Genomic DNA, 16748 nt, shown 5'->3' with positions numbered 1-16748 from the left:
GTGTATTAATGAACGTCTGTAAGAAATGTTGCAATGATTTCCCTAATGGAAGAGCCTGGGGGAGGTAAATCTGTCTTCTAGGATTTCCTCCTCCCCAAAGCTCAGAAACTCAGGTGTTGTTTTAGCTCTCCTACACTCTCTTCACCCAAGCCCGCCTTCCTGTTGGGGATCGGACCTCCCTATTGGCTCTCTCATACCTTTCAACTGCCTGCTTTGTGACATCACTCTCCTCCCAAACCTACTACCACTTGGTAGAGCCTTGGGGTTTCCGTGGAGCTGTTTGGACCAGTAACCAGTGACCTCTGTACTGGACACGTGCGCCGTTCAGCTGCAGCCACTCAGACATCCTCTAGTGTTGTCTCCTCATCCCTTGTACCTGCAGTGGATGCTTCCTCTTCTCTGACCATGTCAGGTAAGAAAAGAAACTTTGGAAAGTTTTGCGTTCGATTTCTTTTGCCCCTAAATTGAGTAGGAGATTCAAAATAGCATGGAATAATGAGGGAAAGTATTGAACTACAAGTCTGGAGACCTAATTTCACTTTTGACTTTGACGTTTACTATCTGTGTGACTTTGGACAAATCACTGGCTGTCTCACAAAGCCTGTTGCTTTCCTTAACTGTTACGTTAGGATACCACATTGGGTTGATCACTCTGATCCCCTTCTTTTCCAGTATTGAGCCTTAAAGGGTACCCATGTAGAAAACGAAATCAGACACTTCTCAAGAGTGTTTCAACAGAAACACAGAAAAGCCAGGGGACATAGAAAACTAGCAATATATACCAAGATGTTTCATCTCTAATGGTCTCCCTCCACTAGGATTTCGACTAGTTGAAAAGAGAGAATAGGGAGAGAGGATGGAGAGTACTGGGCTCTACAGGGAGGCACAGAGTCGAGCGTAAGGAAGTTTAGGACGGTTTTCATTAGCACAGGCCAACAGGCACCAAGAGATGGGAGAAAATGTAAGAATGAAGAGGGAAAGCATAGAGGAGCTCTCAAGAAAAACGGAGTTTGCAATGGAATGCTGATGGGAACCAAAGATTTTCAATTAAAGCAGAAACAGCACAGAGGGAAACCTGCTCAGAGCAGGGCAAAACCAAGTTGATGGTAGCAAACCCTTACATTAACAGACTTAAGAAGGAAAGTAAGGCCAGAACAGGGGATCACCGGGAAAGGCAGCTTATCAGAAAAGTCATACTCCGTTTTCTTTCTTTTATTGCCTCTCTGAATACAGTTGGCCACTTGACAGTTTTGAATATAAACATTTTAGAAATACGTTTTAGAAATGATGCCTCCTATAAACAAGCAACCACAGTGGTTATCTAGGGGGCTGCTTTTCAGTGTTTTATTCTTTCTAATTTTTAAACTAGGTAGACATTTCACCAATTCAACATTTTAAGTGATATCTTCTAAATTGAATCAGAAGGACTATTTTCCTTGGTGTGATATGTAGGTTCTAAGGCAAGGCTGCTTTTCATTTTTACAGTTATTTCCTTCCTAACACAGAGAGCACATTGATCAACAGCCATCGTTCGCTTGTAGATCTTAGCTACCGAAGAAGAAGAAGAAGAAGAAAAAGTCAAGCCCCACATCTCTAATTCCCCCCACTTAGGGAATTCCCTGGCGGTCCAGTGCTTAGGACTCGGTGCTTTCACGGCCAGGGCCACGCGGCGCGGCCAAAGAAACAAAACAAACAAACATCCACGTTTATCGAAAACCATATTGTGGAGTCCTGTGGATTTTCTTACATTTGAAAATCTTTTTTAATTGGATTCTAGGCATGATGGTTTTTTGAGGTTTTGGGATGCCATCTTCTTGGATGCTGAAGATGATTCTAATCTAAGTTCTAGGATAAATCCAAAAACCTTCCTGATACATTTTAAGCTTCCTTTCTGCTTATTATATAAGCTATATTCATTGAAATATATATTTCTCCTAGGCTTAATACCTCTTACTTGCTGGGTAAAAATATGAAGGAGCACAATAATGAAACTCTTTTACACTTATTATTTTGCTGTCTGCTTCGTACCGGTTTTCATTGAAATACTTGTCTATATGTGTTGTGGCTACCTATACATGCACATTTATTGCATTCTGTTGCTTGTTATGCATTTTTTACTGACATACCTTCTCTGTCTGTATGCATTGGCTAGGAATTCATTCACCTCTATCACCTCCATCGTGTCTTCTGGTTAATAGTATTCACTAAACTAGAGTGGGCAAAATTCACTTTCATAATATTGCATGGATGGTACAGAATGCCATTTGTTAGTAAATTCATTAGGCTTCGATACTTGCCACATACCCCAGTTTTCATTAATATCTATGGATTTCTTTTTCGTTAACGTAATATGCTTGTCATGATTTTTCTTTGTCTTTCTAGAACTTATTGTATCTTCCTCCATATAAATCATACGCAACAGATCAGCTTATTCATCTATTAATTATTACTGCTATTATTATTGGTGGTGGTGTTATAACCACTTTACAGGTGAGGAATCTGAAGTAATCAGATAACTCTTCCCTTTCCAAAAGCACTTAAGAAATCCACTTTCGGGTAATCATTTTGAGGTAGGATGAGAAACCAGGCTTGAAGAGGGCAAAAATGACTCTTTCAATTCACCAGTTGGACTGAGCTGTACGTCACCTCTAGGTAATAGCGTGGGAACTGCACAAGCAAAGGGAGACACTGAAGACGACAATGGTAATAGCCGTACTGTTTTCTAATGGACAAAAAAAATGCCTATATTATAAGTTCTATTTCTCCTGCTTTCTGGCAGTATCATGCTCAGAGTGGAGTCCTGGCAAGGAAGTCAGGATACTTAGGTTCTGAAACCTGGTAATGATACTAACATAATGAGAGAACTTGAACAAGTCAACCCGACCTCTCTGAGCCTCAGTTTCCTTACTCACGAAATGAGACTGAGAACATCGAAGTTCTCTAAGGGCCTCCTAGTTCTAAAATGCTTCCAGTCTAGGAAATAGCATAGAAGTCAATACGAGTGCAGGCTGAAGGGAAAGACAGGGCAGGGAGAAGGTTGCTTCCAGCCTAGAGAACAATCTCTGAACCACACCACTTGGCTCTTCTGCCCGTCTGTGCCCAAGATGGGAGCACAGGCAGTTAATAGAGAAGAGTGGAAAACTGCTCAGTCCTTACAGCCATCATCAACTGTCTGATTTTGGGTTTCTCAGGAAGTAGTGATAGTAGAGGTGTCCTGATAGCAAGAACCTTCAGATGATGCCGTTCCTCAAACGTAGTGAGAATTTCTCAACCTCCCTGAGTTTTTCATGACCCTCTTGTTCTTACAGAAAATTTCCAACATCCATCTCTACTTGGAACTCTAAATTCTCTGCAGCATTCTCCTCCTGTGGTGAGCAATGCAACTTCCCTAACACGAAGTGTCTGCAACTTCTCCAGAGTCTCTGCCCCTGCCGTCAGTTCGGCATCGGCTACTGGTACCCCTTTCCAGACACTCATGGGTAGTGCCTACCTTTACCAACATTCTAGCACGACTATGTTATCTGGAGTTACTGACCACAGCCAGATCTCCACTTCAGCTGCTTCCTATCCAGGTGTTCTTGAGTGGGACATCACAGCAAGCACTGAAAAGAATTCTTCTTCACTCGGAGACTTTACTCTGGCACTCACTGACCGCCACACAGCTGCCTCCTCCATGTTTCTGGCAGCCCAGGATGATAAAACTTCAGACGCCAAGAACATGGTCCCTCTACATCCATCGCTTTCTGCCAGCCTTGCTCAGGGAACACCATCTCAGATTCCAAATCAGGGGCAGAGCCGCCTGTCACTTCCCTGCCAGGAAGGAAGCCAGGTATATTACTATAACCAAGGCACACTGGGGTCTTTACTGTATGGAGAACTTGGCTCCTGCCCGCAATCCTACGGCTCGGCGTCATACACAGGAAGTCGGGCCTCTGGGCAACCAGAAATGGGAATGGGACTGAAGGAGATTCAGCCCACAAATATCCGACCACCAGCTTCCACCTCTGCAGTCTGCCACCCTGTGTCTGCTCAACGCATCACAGAAACAAGTTTTCAAGGTGAGTATAACAAACGCCAGAGAAAGTTGAAGAATGAGGTCGGCATTCAAAAATGGGGTCAAATCGACAGCTGGGAAGGGGTGTAGAGGCAGGTAGAATTCAGATCCTGAGCCTTTAATAACCACTACCTTCGCTCAGTGCCCTCTGTTTTTAGACTCTCTATGAGAACACCTAGGGCTTCCCTGGTGGCGCCGTGGTTAAGAATCCGCCTGCCAATGCAATGCGGGGGACACGGGTTCGAGCCCTGGTCTGCGAAGATCCCACATGCCGTGCAGCAACTAAGCGCATGTGCCACAACGACGGAGCCTGCATTCTAGAGCCCGTGAGCCTCAACTACCGAAGCCCACGTGCCTACAGCCCATGCTCCGCAACAAGAGAAGCCACCGCGATGAGAAGCCCGCACACCGCAACCAAGAGTAGCCCCCGCTAGCCGCCAACTAGAGAAAGCCCGTGCACAGCAATGAGAGACCCAGTGCAGCCAAAAAAATAAATACGTAGAATAAATAAGTTCAAACAGTAAATAAATACATAAACATAAATTACAAAAAAAAGAACACCTAATGCAGGTGGGAAGGTGGGAGGGCCACTGTAGAGGTCATCTATGCTACATGTACAAGAACCCCGAGAGCACACCAATCGGTACCACACTTTTCACTGCTGTAGCCGATCATTCCCCCTGTACTGCCACACTGTAGCACTCCCTTCCCTCATCTACTGCTATAGTCTCTTCGGAAGGTGTTTCAGAACTCTTGTTATGAGAGTGCCAGTTGAACTGTCCTCACTTCCTTCATTTATACCAGGATTGAAGACCTTGTGGTCCGAGATCCTGTCCAGAGAGCAAGCAGGCTAAGACTCTGTCTTTGTTGATGTATTTCATCAGAAAGGGCTCTACCCCCTCTCCTAGTTCATGGTGTGACGTGTTCTTGGCCTCTCGGGAAAGTGGGGAGAATGGAAAGGACCCTATATGAGAATGCTAGGCTTTGTAAAACATTTCAGGTTTTTAAAAATAAGACTCATTTTGTATTGGACTTATAACAGTCCTATGAAATACAAAGCGAGCCGAGAATCAGTGACAGGAAAGGCTCACCAGTAAGAATTACAACAGTCACCGCTTACCTCGTAGCATACGGCACTGTCCGTGATCCTTAAGAAGAGTTAGTAGAAATGCCTTGCCCATCTTGCCCCTGAACCCCTTGAAAGGTACACGACTGCTGTGTTGGTGTTTAGGGGGAGCATCTCACTTACCAGGGACTGACTTCTCCCTTGATCCCTTTGTAGGGATGGAGACCTCCCCCCTGGTGATGAAAAATTCCCTGGGATTGCAACCTCCAAGCCAGACGTTTTGTGTGACACAAAGTCAAGAACTCCCCAAGTCCTGCAGTAGCAGAAACAGCCACATACTTGAGAGTAACCCACCATCTGAACTTGGGGACATTTCAGTGACAGCTCCAGTCCAGAGTGCCAGGCGTCTCCTGGCCCTGCCTCCAGCTCCAAGCCAGGGACAAATAGAGAGTAAGCACGTGGATGATATCAAAACCAAGCTTTCAAAGCCTCTGGATGCCTACCAGATCCCAACAGAGAACCAAGATCCTCCACTACTCCCTTTAGGAATCCCTGATAGTCACCAGCCGCTGGCCTGCACCGATCCCCTCAGCCAAGAGGAGCAGCCTGGTTCTGAAAATGCTGATCTGGGAGAGAACAGCCGGAGTCGTCAGGACCTAGGGACACTTGAAAATGGGATTGAACCTAGCAGTGGTCTTGCAGACATTACTACACTGGCGGAGGATATTCACCTTCCCCAGCTCTTTAATCCTTTGAAAGATCTTGATCAATCCCAAGGTCCCAACGTGATCAAAGCTAAAGACACCAGAGCCATTAAGGTGAATCAGGTGCAGGAAAAGCCAAGTGTCATAAAGGTTCCCTCTGATCAACCCAGGAAGAACAAACAGAAAGCCTCTGAGCCTATCAGTGGCGCTCCCAAGGCCAAAATCCAGCCAAAGAATCCAGAGTGCCTGTTAGGGGGAGAAGTGGTTATATGCCACGCTGCAGTCAGTGACAGGGCTCCTGTGAACACGGCCAAGCACTCTCAAGGCAAACCTCAGAAAGCTGCATCCAGAAAGATCAGCAAAACTAAGAGCCACGGGCAGGAAAAGACCAAAAGGACCAGAGGGAGAAACAAGGCTGAGGAGAACAAGCAGTCAGGGAACAAAGTCAAGGCAGAAGAGAAGCCAGCAATCCCCCACACAAAGCGAAAGGAACACCAAACTGAGCTTCTCCAACAGAGCTTTCAAAAGCCTCGAACCTCCCTTGGCGTGCGCATGCTGGAGTCTGTGAAGGTTCTTCATGCGCTGGGGAAGAAGAATGAGACGAAAACTGGGCTCTCTTCCTGTCGGCTCTTGGGAAAGTCAAGCAACCCCAAAGACCCCCAGCCACCCCCAGCTATCCAGCCATGGCGGCATACCCCACGTGAGGGGAAGGGTCCTGAGAAAACGCAAGTCCAAGCCCAGAAACCAGACAGCAGTGCTGAAACAGAGTGTCCGTCTCCAGCCCAGTATGAGCGGCCTCCTCCTGGGAAGGTCAAGTTGATACCTCTGCCTTTTTCTGCCTGGGACAAGCCTCAAGCTCGACCCGCTCCTCGGAGGCCACAGTCTCTGGCCTCACATCGGCCTGCTGGGGCTTACCGTGCCCAGCCTGGTTCTACTGACTCAGCTCAACCTGCTGCAGTCAATTCATCCCAGCCAGCTCCTGCCTCTTTGCCAGGCCCCGCCAAACCAGCTCAGCCAACTGTGACCAACCCAACCCAACCGGCTTGGACCAACCATACCCAGCCTCGTGTCCCTCAGTCTGCTGCTCCTAGGCCTGCACCCTCCAAAACTTCATCTGGCGCTCCTCTCCAGCGGGAGCCTGTTCCCCCTGCTGTGAATAAGCGCCAGTCCCCACCCAAGCTCCAAACCCAATTTCTACTCCAAGACTTCAGCAAGCAACGAGTTCCATGGAGGGAACCCAACGTGCCTGAGCCAGTCATGTCAAAGCCCATCGAACAAGAGCAGAGGCCAGAGCGAGAGGCCATGAAGAGGCGGGCTCAACAACAACGGGAGAATGCTGCCAGATACACCTCTTCGGGCAAGCTGCAATTTTTCACCGAGAGGGAAAACGAAATGGAAATTGCCGACTACTACGGATACGTCAAGTGAGAGCTGCTAGGATTCTTGGTGCCACCTTGGCTACCAGCTGTTCTTCCATACACAGGTAAGATAGGTATAGAACTGAATAAGTAAATGGAATACAATTAATAGACGAGTAACAAACCTTTCGAATTTTCAGATGCTGCTAACTGGGGCGTGAGAAAGGAAGGACTGAAAGTTGGATGGGAGAATGAAGGAAAGGGGTAAAAACTGAGCAAAGAGGAAGGAACTTGGCCCAGGGCTAGGAAGGCCAAAAGAGACGTATGGATTTAGGAAAGGAAGCAGGAGCGAGGATGAAATGGCAGAAGTAAAAAGCAGGGTCAGAGGTCTGGGTTGAAAGAACACAATTGGAGTAGAGTTGAAGGTGACAGAAGATGAGTCTAGGTTTACTAGGAGAAATAGAAAAAGTCTCTCGGGGACGCTGGCCTTAAGTCTCACAACCACCAGATAGGTATTTCAGAAAACAAGAGGTTCAGGACACATCTCTGAAAGGTCTGAGTTGCCTTATTCAGGTGTGACTGTAGTGGGGGAATAGGGAAATCTACCAGAGAAGTGGCTAGGGCTCAGAGTTATCCTAGGGGCAGCTGACGACAGGGGCAGAGCCAAGGGAACTGCTGGATCAGGAGGCCCACGAACAAAGCAGGGGCATAGCCGCCTGTCACTTCCCTGCCAGGAAGGAAGCCAGGTATATTACTATAACCAAGGCACACTGGGGTCTTTACTGTATGGAGAACTTGGCTCCTGCCCGCAATCCTACGGCTCGGCGTCACACACAGGAAGTAGGGCCTCTGGGCAACCAGAAATGGGAATGGGACTGAAGGAGATTCAGCCCACAAATATCCGACCACCAGCTTCCACCTCTGCAGTCTGCCACCCTGTGTCTGCTCAACGCATCACAGAAACAAGTTTTCAAGGTGAGTATACAGACGGCAGAGAAAAGTTGAACAATGAGGTCAGCATTCAAAAATGGGGTCAAATCGACAGCTGGGAAGGGGTGTAGAGACAGGTAGAATTTAGATCCTGAGCCTTTAATAACCACTACCTTCTCTCAGTGCTCTCTGTTTTTAGACTCTATATGAGAACACCTAGGGCTTCCCTGGTGGCGCCTGCCAATGCAGGGGACACGGGTTCGAGCCCTGGTCTGCGAAGATCCCACATGCCGTGCAGCAACTAAGCGCATGTGCCACAACGACGGAGCCTGCATTCTAGAGCCCGTGAGCCTCAACTACCGAAGCCCACGTGCCTACAGCCCATGCTCCGCAACAAGAGAAGCCACCGCGATGAGATGCCCGCACACCGCAACCGAGAGTAGCCCCCGCTAGCCGCCAACTAGAGAAAGCCCGTGCACAGCAATGAGAGACCCAGTGCGGCCAAAAAAATAAATACGTAGAATAAATAAGTTCAAACAGTAAATAAATACATAAACATAAATTACAAAAAAAAAGAACACCTAATGCAGGTGGGAAGGTGCGAGGGCCACCGTAGAGGTCATCTATGCTACATGTACAAGAACCCCGAGAGCACACCAATCGGTACCACACTTTTCACTGCTGTAGCCGATCATTCCCCCTGTACTGCCACACTGTAGCACTCCCTTCCCTCATCTACTGCTATAGTCTCTTTGGAAGGTGTTTCCGAACTCTTGTTATCAGAGTGCCAGTTGAACTGTCCTCACTTCCTTCATTTATACCAGGATTGAAGACCTTGTGGTCCGAGATCCTGTCCAGAGAGCAAGCAGGCTAAGACTCTGTCTTTGTTGATGTATTTCATCAGCAAGGGCTCTACCCCCTCTCCTAGTTCATGGTGTGACGTGTTCTTGGCCTCTCGGGAAAGTGGGGAGAATGGAAAGGACCCTATATGAGAATGCTAGGCTCTGTAAAACATTTCAGGTTTTTAAAAATAAGACTCATTTTGTATTGGACTTACAACAGTCCTATGAAATACAAAGAAAGCCGAGAATCAGTGACAGGAAAGGATCACCAGTAAGAACTACAACAGTCACCGCTTACCTCGTAGCATAGGGCACTGTCCGTGATCCTTAAGAAGAGTTAGTAGAAATGCCTTGCCCATCTTGCCCCTGAACCCCTTGAAAGGTACACGACTGCTGTGTTGGTGTTTAGGGGGAGCATCTCACTTACCAGGGACTGACTTCTCCCTTGATTCCTCTGTAGTGATGGAGACTTCCCCGCTGATGAAAAATTCCCTGGGATTGCAACCTCCAAGCCAGACAGCTTTCCTATGGAATGACAGAGAACTTGTCAAGGTGAAACACCAGTCTGCGGGAGAAAGGGAAGAAGAGAATGATGGAAATCGTTTCTGGGAAACTATTTTTACATTATGTGTTGTTTGTTCCCGGTAAATAAACTGAAATCTTCCTAACAGTAAAACAAAATCTAAACCACTAAAGCCAATAATACAGGAGTATAACGTTCGAAAAAAATTTCTTTGGCTGCGCAGCATGTGGGATCTTAGCTCCCCAACCAGGGATTGAACCCACGCCTGCTGCATTGGAAGCGCAGAGTCTTCACCACGGGACCACCGGGGAAGTCCCAGGACTATCACTTTTAAAGGAGAAGGTACAAACCCCTCGGTTCTATGAACTGGAGATTTTTAGTAAGAAGTCAATATATTTGTTGTTAGGCACATTTTATGTTAGGCTGTCTCCCTGCACAGGATGCAGGCGCCTTGAGAATGGAAGTCATATCCCTCTATAGTACGTCCCTCTTCTTTCTGCTTTGCAGTTTGCTGCTCCACTTGCTCAACCCCACCTAGTAATAACCTATACTTCCCTTGTTCCTGTTTTCCCATCTGGAAAACAGACAAAAGGCAACCAAACAACGCAAAGGTCTCAACAAATAAGGGATATCCAAAACCAGAGATGGCCAGAACTTCTGTACCCCTGATGAAATAGTCCTCATACAAAACCTGATAATCAAATTCCTTAATGCTAGGAATCACAGTGAAAAATAGTATCTGAACTGACTTCTGTCAGATGAGTGAGAACTAAGGTTAATTCAGTGTATCTGAAGCATAGAAAGTGAGGGCAAAAGTGGCACAAGATGGGACTAGAGAAGCAGAGAGGATTCTAGACCACGCAGAGTCTTAAAGGCCAACAGTGTGTTTTCTATTCTCAAAACAATGCTTGTGAGCGATGTTTATGAGCAACGTTCCAACTTGCTTTGAAGGTTTCTTGTGTGAAGAGTGGATTGGAAGGAAACAAGATATATGGACACTAGTTAGGACCTAATCGCAACAGACAGGCAAGTTCAGTATTAGGAAGTTGAGGAAGAGCTGGCTGACAGATTCCAAAGAAATTCAGGAGATGAACTGAAGCGGGCTTAATGGGGTAGGAGATGGAGGAAAGGAAGGTCTTAGGGAATTCAAGGGTTTACTGCACACATGAGCAAAGTCTCAAAATTAATCATTTGAACGTACAGAGGCGGATCTCCCAAATGACACCGGTTAGGAAGCAACGGTACGCCCTTTAGAATTCCTAGAGACAACACAAATCAACTGTTTCGATGGAAAATTCGGCGGGACTCTTGATTTCCATGGGAATACAGAGAAAAGAGACACTGATCTGGCTTGCAGGTATATTTAGGAAGTTGTTAGCCGGACATCACCTACTAGTATCATGTAAGTAGGCCGTCCGAAGTAGGAAGCTTAGGGGAAAAACCTGGAGGAAAACTTAAAAGCTTAAGCCACACCTCTACACTACACCACCTTTCACAATTTCTTCTCAGATAAGCATCATCCCCATCAGTGAAGAAACTCGTTCGTACCTCATAATAGGAAAAACAGGCCTAAAGATTCAATGTGTGTCTTGGGAGGTCCCATCTATGCGATATCTTCCTGGGACCAGAAAAGGCCCCAGGAAGATCCATCTCTGCACCCCTGAAAGCTTACCACCAAGGAAAATGACTAGGTCCATAGATTGCCTCCCTCAAACCAGCTTACCTCACACATAGATCATTAGCAACTCCGCCCTTACTCACATTATCACAGTCACAAGAGTGGTTAGGGAGAAAAGCACTAACCAGGGGAACTAAAACAGAGGCAATCCAGGCCAAGCTGGGCTGGTGGCAGATATCTTGCTCCTTACGCTCGGGTGCATAATGCGACTCACCACAGTGCCTTTTTCACAGACCCTTTTGAACGTTTCTCCACAGAATCCAACAGCTCAAGTTAGTTCATGACGCTTCAAGGTCAACAATCGTCAAGAGAAAAACATGCAATATGTCTTACAATGTTGGATTCCTTACAAACAGGACAAGGAGATAACCATGTAGACAAAACCAGAGCATTTGAAAACATCTGTATTCTACAAACACACCAGTGAATGCTATAAATAAGGTACTATGACATAAAACAAAATGAAAACTAGATGTGAGACTGTTCTCTTCAGTGTACAGACTTCATGGCAGTTGCTGCACACTATCTAGCTACTTAGATCTTTAACTCTCTGTTCTGTTAATACCAAATGAGGCCCAAGTGTGTCAACCTGTTTCCCACAGAAACCAAAAAGTCTACATGCATCTCTTTTCTCCTGTGCCCTTTCACCTTACCTGCTCCCAATTCTCCACCAACGTCCTCCTCTTTCTCTAATTATTCTCCTCTTCATTTTGCTTGGCCTTGCCCCCAAGCATGCAAGACAGAGAGTCCTAGAGGTCCAAGATTCTAGAGTGGCTGTTTGCAAGGCGGAGGAGATTACAGTAACTGCCACACTGTATATACTTCTGTGCAAAGAAAAAGGGACAGTGTTCAGAATGTCTCTCACATATAACAAGAGCTGGAGATGGCAGGATACCTGTGTGGCCCAAGGAACTAGAGCTAGCAAATTATGGGCCAAACAATTGCAACCAAAGGCTGGAAGAGGAAAGGTCTGCAACCAGCTCTGTCTCCTAGCTCTCTGGTATTTGCTGCCAACGGGCAGAGTCTATTTCGTGAAGCATCAAGCACTGAAAAGAAGACTCCTGCTGCTGGAAGTTGACAGGAAGTAACGTCCAATGCAAGATCAAGGCTTGTCCTCGAAGCAATGCCCATAATGGAAGAGAAAAAAAAAAGAGAAAGCGGAAGTGAAATGTTAAGTCGCAAGTCCAACCTGGCCCCCAGCCTAGCCCAGCCCAAGGAAGGTAGGAGTCAAGGAGAAGAAACTAAAAGAGAAGAGCCTTGGACCACAACATTCTCCACAAGGTACACTCAAGAAACTTCACCCTACTCTTGAACCAAGTTACAAAGAGAGCTTCTTAATCCCTACTTTGGCTCCTTAAAAGCTGCTATCAGTTCACTCATTAGACACATATGATTTCAGAACAACTGTAATAGTTCAAACTAGATGGCTCTTTCCTTCCTAAGGATTATTAATTAAAGAAGATCTATATAGCTCTAAGTATATGATACATAAAATAGAATACTCTGTAGAATATAAGTAACTCTTAGTTCAGTGTATTAATGAACGTCTGTAAGAAATGTGGCAATGATTTCCCTAATGGAAGAGCCTGGGGGAGGTAAATCTGTCTTCTAGGATTTCCTCCCCAGAGCTCAGAAACTCAGGTGTTGTTTTAGCTCTCCTACACTCTCTTCACCCAAGCCCGCCTTCCTGTTGGGGATCGGACCTCCCTATTGGCTCTCTCATACCTTTCAACTGCCTGCTTTGTGACATCACTCTCCTACCAAACCTACTACCACTTGGTAGAGTCTTGGGGTTTCCGTGGAGCTGTTTGGACCAGTAACCAGTGACCTCTGTACTGGACACGTGCGCCGTTCAGCTGCAGCCACTCGGACATCCTCTAGTGTTGTCTCCTCATCCCTGGTACCTGCAGTGGATGCTTCCTCTTCTCTGACCATGTCAGGTAAGAAAAGAAACTTTGGAAAGTTTTGCGTTCGATTCTTTTGCCCCTAAATTGAGTAGGAGATTCAAAATAGCATGGAATAATGAGGGAAAGTATTGAACTACACGTCTGGAGACCTAATTTCACTTTTGACTTTGACGTTTACTATCTGTGTGACTTTGGACAAATCACTGGCTGTCTCACAAAGCCTGTTGCTTTCCTTAACTGTTACGTTAGGATACCACGTTGGGTTGATCACTCTGATCCCCTTCTTTTCCAGTATTGAGCCTTAAAGGGTACCCATGTAGAAAACGAAATCAGACACTTCTCAAGAGTGTTTCAACAGAAACATAGAAAAGCCAGGGGACATAGAAAACTAGCAATATATACCAAGATGTTTCATCTCTAATGGTCTCCCTCCACTAGGATTTCGACTAGTTGAAAAGAGAGAATAGGGAGAGAGGATGGAGAGTACTGGGCTCTACAGGGAGGCACAGAGTCGAGCGTAAGGAAGTTTAGGATGGTTTTCATTAGCACAGGCCAACAGGCACCAAGAGATGGGAGAAAATGTAAGAATGAAGAGGGAAAGCATAGAGGAGCTCTCAAGAAAAACGGAGTTTGCAATGGAATGCTGATGGGAACCAAAGATTTTCAATTAAAGCAGAAACAGCACAGAGGGAAACCTGCTCAGAGCAGGGCAAAACCAAGTTGATGGTAGCAAACCCTTACATTAACAGACTAAGAAGGAAAGTAAGGCCAGAACAGGGGATCACCAGGAAAGGCAGCTTATCAGAAAAGTCATACTCCGTTTTCTTTCTTTTATTGCCTCTCTGAATACAGTTGGCCACTTGACAGTTTTGAATATAAACATTTTAGAAATACGTTTTAGAAATGATGCCTCCTATAAACAAGCAACCACAGTGGTTATCTAGGGGGCTGCTTTTCAGTGTTTTATTCTTTCTAATTTTTAAACTAGGTAGACATTTCACCAATTCAACATTTTAAGTGATATCTTCTAAATTGAATCAGAAGGACTATTTTCCTTGGTGTGATATGTAGGTTCTAAGGCAAGGCTGCTTTTCATTTTTACAGTTATTTCCTTCCTAACACAGAGAGCACATTGATCAACAGCCATCGTTCGCTTGTAGAGCTTAGCTACCGAAGAAGAAGAAGAAGAAGAAAAAGTCAAGCCCCACATCTCTAATTCCCCCCACTTAGGGAATTCCCTGGCGGTCCAGTGCTTAGGACTCGGTGCTTTCACGGCCAGGGCCACGCGGCGCGGCCAAAGAAACAAAACAAACAAACATCCACGTTTATCGAAAACCATATTGTGGAGTCCTGTGGATTTTCTTACATTCGAAAATCTTTTTTAATTGGATTCTAGGCATGATGGTTTTTTGAGGTTTTGGGATGCCATCTTCTTGGATGCTGAAGATGATTCTAATCTAAGTTCTAGGATAAATCCAAAAACCTTCCTGATACATTTTAAGCTTCCTTTCTGCTTATTATATAAGCTATATTCATTGAAATATATATTTCTCCTAGGCTTAATACCTCTTACTTGCTGGGTAAAAATATGAAGGAGCACAATAATGAAACTCTTTTACACTTATTATTTTGCTGTCTGCTTCGTACCGGTTTTCATTGAAATACTTGTCTATATGTGTTGTGGCTACCTATACATGCACATTTATTGCATTCTGTTGCTTGTTATGCATTTTTTACTGACATACCTTCTCTGTCTGTATGCATTGGCTAGGAATTCATTCACCTCTATCACCTCCATCGTGTTTTCTGGTTAATAGTATTCACTAAAATAGAGTGGGCAAAATTCACTTTCATAATATTGCATGGATAGTACAGAATGCCATTTGTTAGTAAATTCATTAGGCTTCGATACTTGCCACATACCCCAGTTTTCATTAATATCTATGGATTTCTTTTTCGTTAACGTAATATGCTTGTCATGATTTTTCTTTGTCTTTCTAGAACTTATTGTATCTTCCTCCATATAAATCATACGCAATAGATCAGCTTATTCATCTATTAATTATTACTGCTATTATTATTGGTGGTGGTGTTATAACCACTTTATAGGTGAGGAATCTGAAGTAATCAGATAACTTTTCCCTTTCCAAAAGCACTTAAGAAATCCACTTTCGGGTAATCATTTTGAGGTAGGATGAGAAACCAGGCTTGAAGAGGGCAAAAATGACTCTTTCAATTCACCAGTTGGACTGAGCTGTACGTCACCTCTAGGTAATAGCGTGGGAACTGCACAAGCAAAGGGAGACACTGAAGACGACAATGGTAATAGCCGTACTGTTTTCTAATGGACAAAAAAAATGCCTATATTATAAGTTCTATTTCTCCTGCTTTCTGGCAGTATCATGCTCAGAGTGGAGTCCTGGCAAGGAAGTCAGGATACTTAGGTTCTGAAACCTGGTAATGATACTAACATAATGAGAGAACTTGAACAAGTCAACCCGACCTCTCTGAGCCTCAGTTTCCTTACGAAATGAGACTGAGAACATCGAAGTTCTCTAAGGGCCTCCTAGTTCTAAAATGCTTCCAGTCTAGGAAATAGCATAGAAGTCAATACGAGTGCAGGCTGAAGGGAAAGACAGGGCAGGGAGAAGGTTGCTTCCAGCCTAGAGAACAATCTCTGAACCACACCACTTGGCTCTTCTGCCCGTCTGTGCCCAAGATGGGAGCACAGGCAGTGAATAGAGAAGAGTGGAAAACTGCTCAGTCCTTACAGCCATCATTAACTGTCTGATTTTGGGTTTCTCAGGAAGTAGTGATAGTAGAGGTGTCCTGATAGCAAGAACCTTCAGATGATGCCGTTCCTCAAACGTAGTGAGAATTTCTCAACCTCCCTGAGTTTTTCATGACCCTCTTGTTCTTACAGAAAATTTCCAACATCCATCTCTACTTGGAACTCTAAATTCTCTGCAGCATTCTCCTCCTGTGGTGAGCAATGCAACTTCCCTAACACGAAGTGTCTGCAACTTCTCCAGAGTCTCTGCCCCTGCCGTCAGTTCGGCATCGGCTACTGGTACCCCTTTCCAGACACTCATGGGTAGTGCCTACCTTTACCAACATTCTAGCACGACTATGTTATCTGGAGTTACTGACCACAGCCAGATCTCCACTTCAGCTGCTTCCTATCCAGGTGTTCTTGAGTGGGACATCACAGCAAGCACTGAAAAGAATTCTTCTTCACTCGGAGACTTTACTCTGGCACTCACTGACCGCCACACAGCTGCCTCCTCCATGTTTCTGGCAGCCCAGTATGATAAAACTTCAGACGCCAAGAACATGGTCCCTCTACATCCATCGCTTTCTGCCAGCCTTGCTCAGGGAACACCATCTCAGATTCCAAATCAGGGGCAGAGCCGCCTGCCACTTCCCTGCCAGGAAGGAAGCCAGGTATATTACTATAACCAAGGCACACTGGGGTCTTTACTGTATGGAGAACTTGGCTCCTGCCCGCAATCCTACGGCTCGGCGTCATACACAGGAAGTCGGGCCTCTGGGCAACCAGAAATGGGAATGGGACCGAAGGAGATTCAGCCCACAAATATCCGACCACCAGCTTCCACCTCTGCAGTCTGCCACCCTGTGTCTGCTCAACGCATCACAGAAACAAGTTTTCAAGGTGAGTATAACAA

At 45.5% G+C, this 16748-nt stretch overlaps 1 protein-coding gene across 4 annotated transcripts in view; it reads right to left on the bottom strand.

Moving 5' to 3' along the window:
* Positions 1-16748, bottom strand: part of LOC309622142 (uncharacterized protein) — a 70789-nt gene that overhangs the window by 28727 nt on the left and 25314 nt on the right. For 2 of the 4 annotated variants that reach the window (XR_014240543.1, XM_082409290.1), the window contains one exon: positions 9382-9479. Coding sequence is in view for 1 of the 4 variants with exons in the window: in XM_082409290.1 (XP_082265416.1) it covers positions 9382-9479 (98 nt within the window). In the remaining 3 variants the exon portion in view is untranslated. Of the gene's footprint in view, positions 1-5303; positions 5350-9381; positions 9520-16748 lie in introns of those variants that run through there. The other 2 variants (XR_014240542.1, XR_014240544.1) reach the window with 2 other exon arrangements.

The sequence above is a fragment of the Balaenoptera borealis genome, assembly GCF_965194805.1.
Source record: "Balaenoptera borealis genome assembly, contig: HAP1_SCAFFOLD_1619, whole genome shotgun sequence".
Classification (NCBI taxonomy): Eukaryota; Metazoa; Chordata; class Mammalia; order Artiodactyla; family Balaenopteridae; genus Balaenoptera; species Balaenoptera borealis.
Note: the sequence above shows the minus strand (reverse complement) of the source record. Positions and strands in the feature narration are given on the sequence as shown.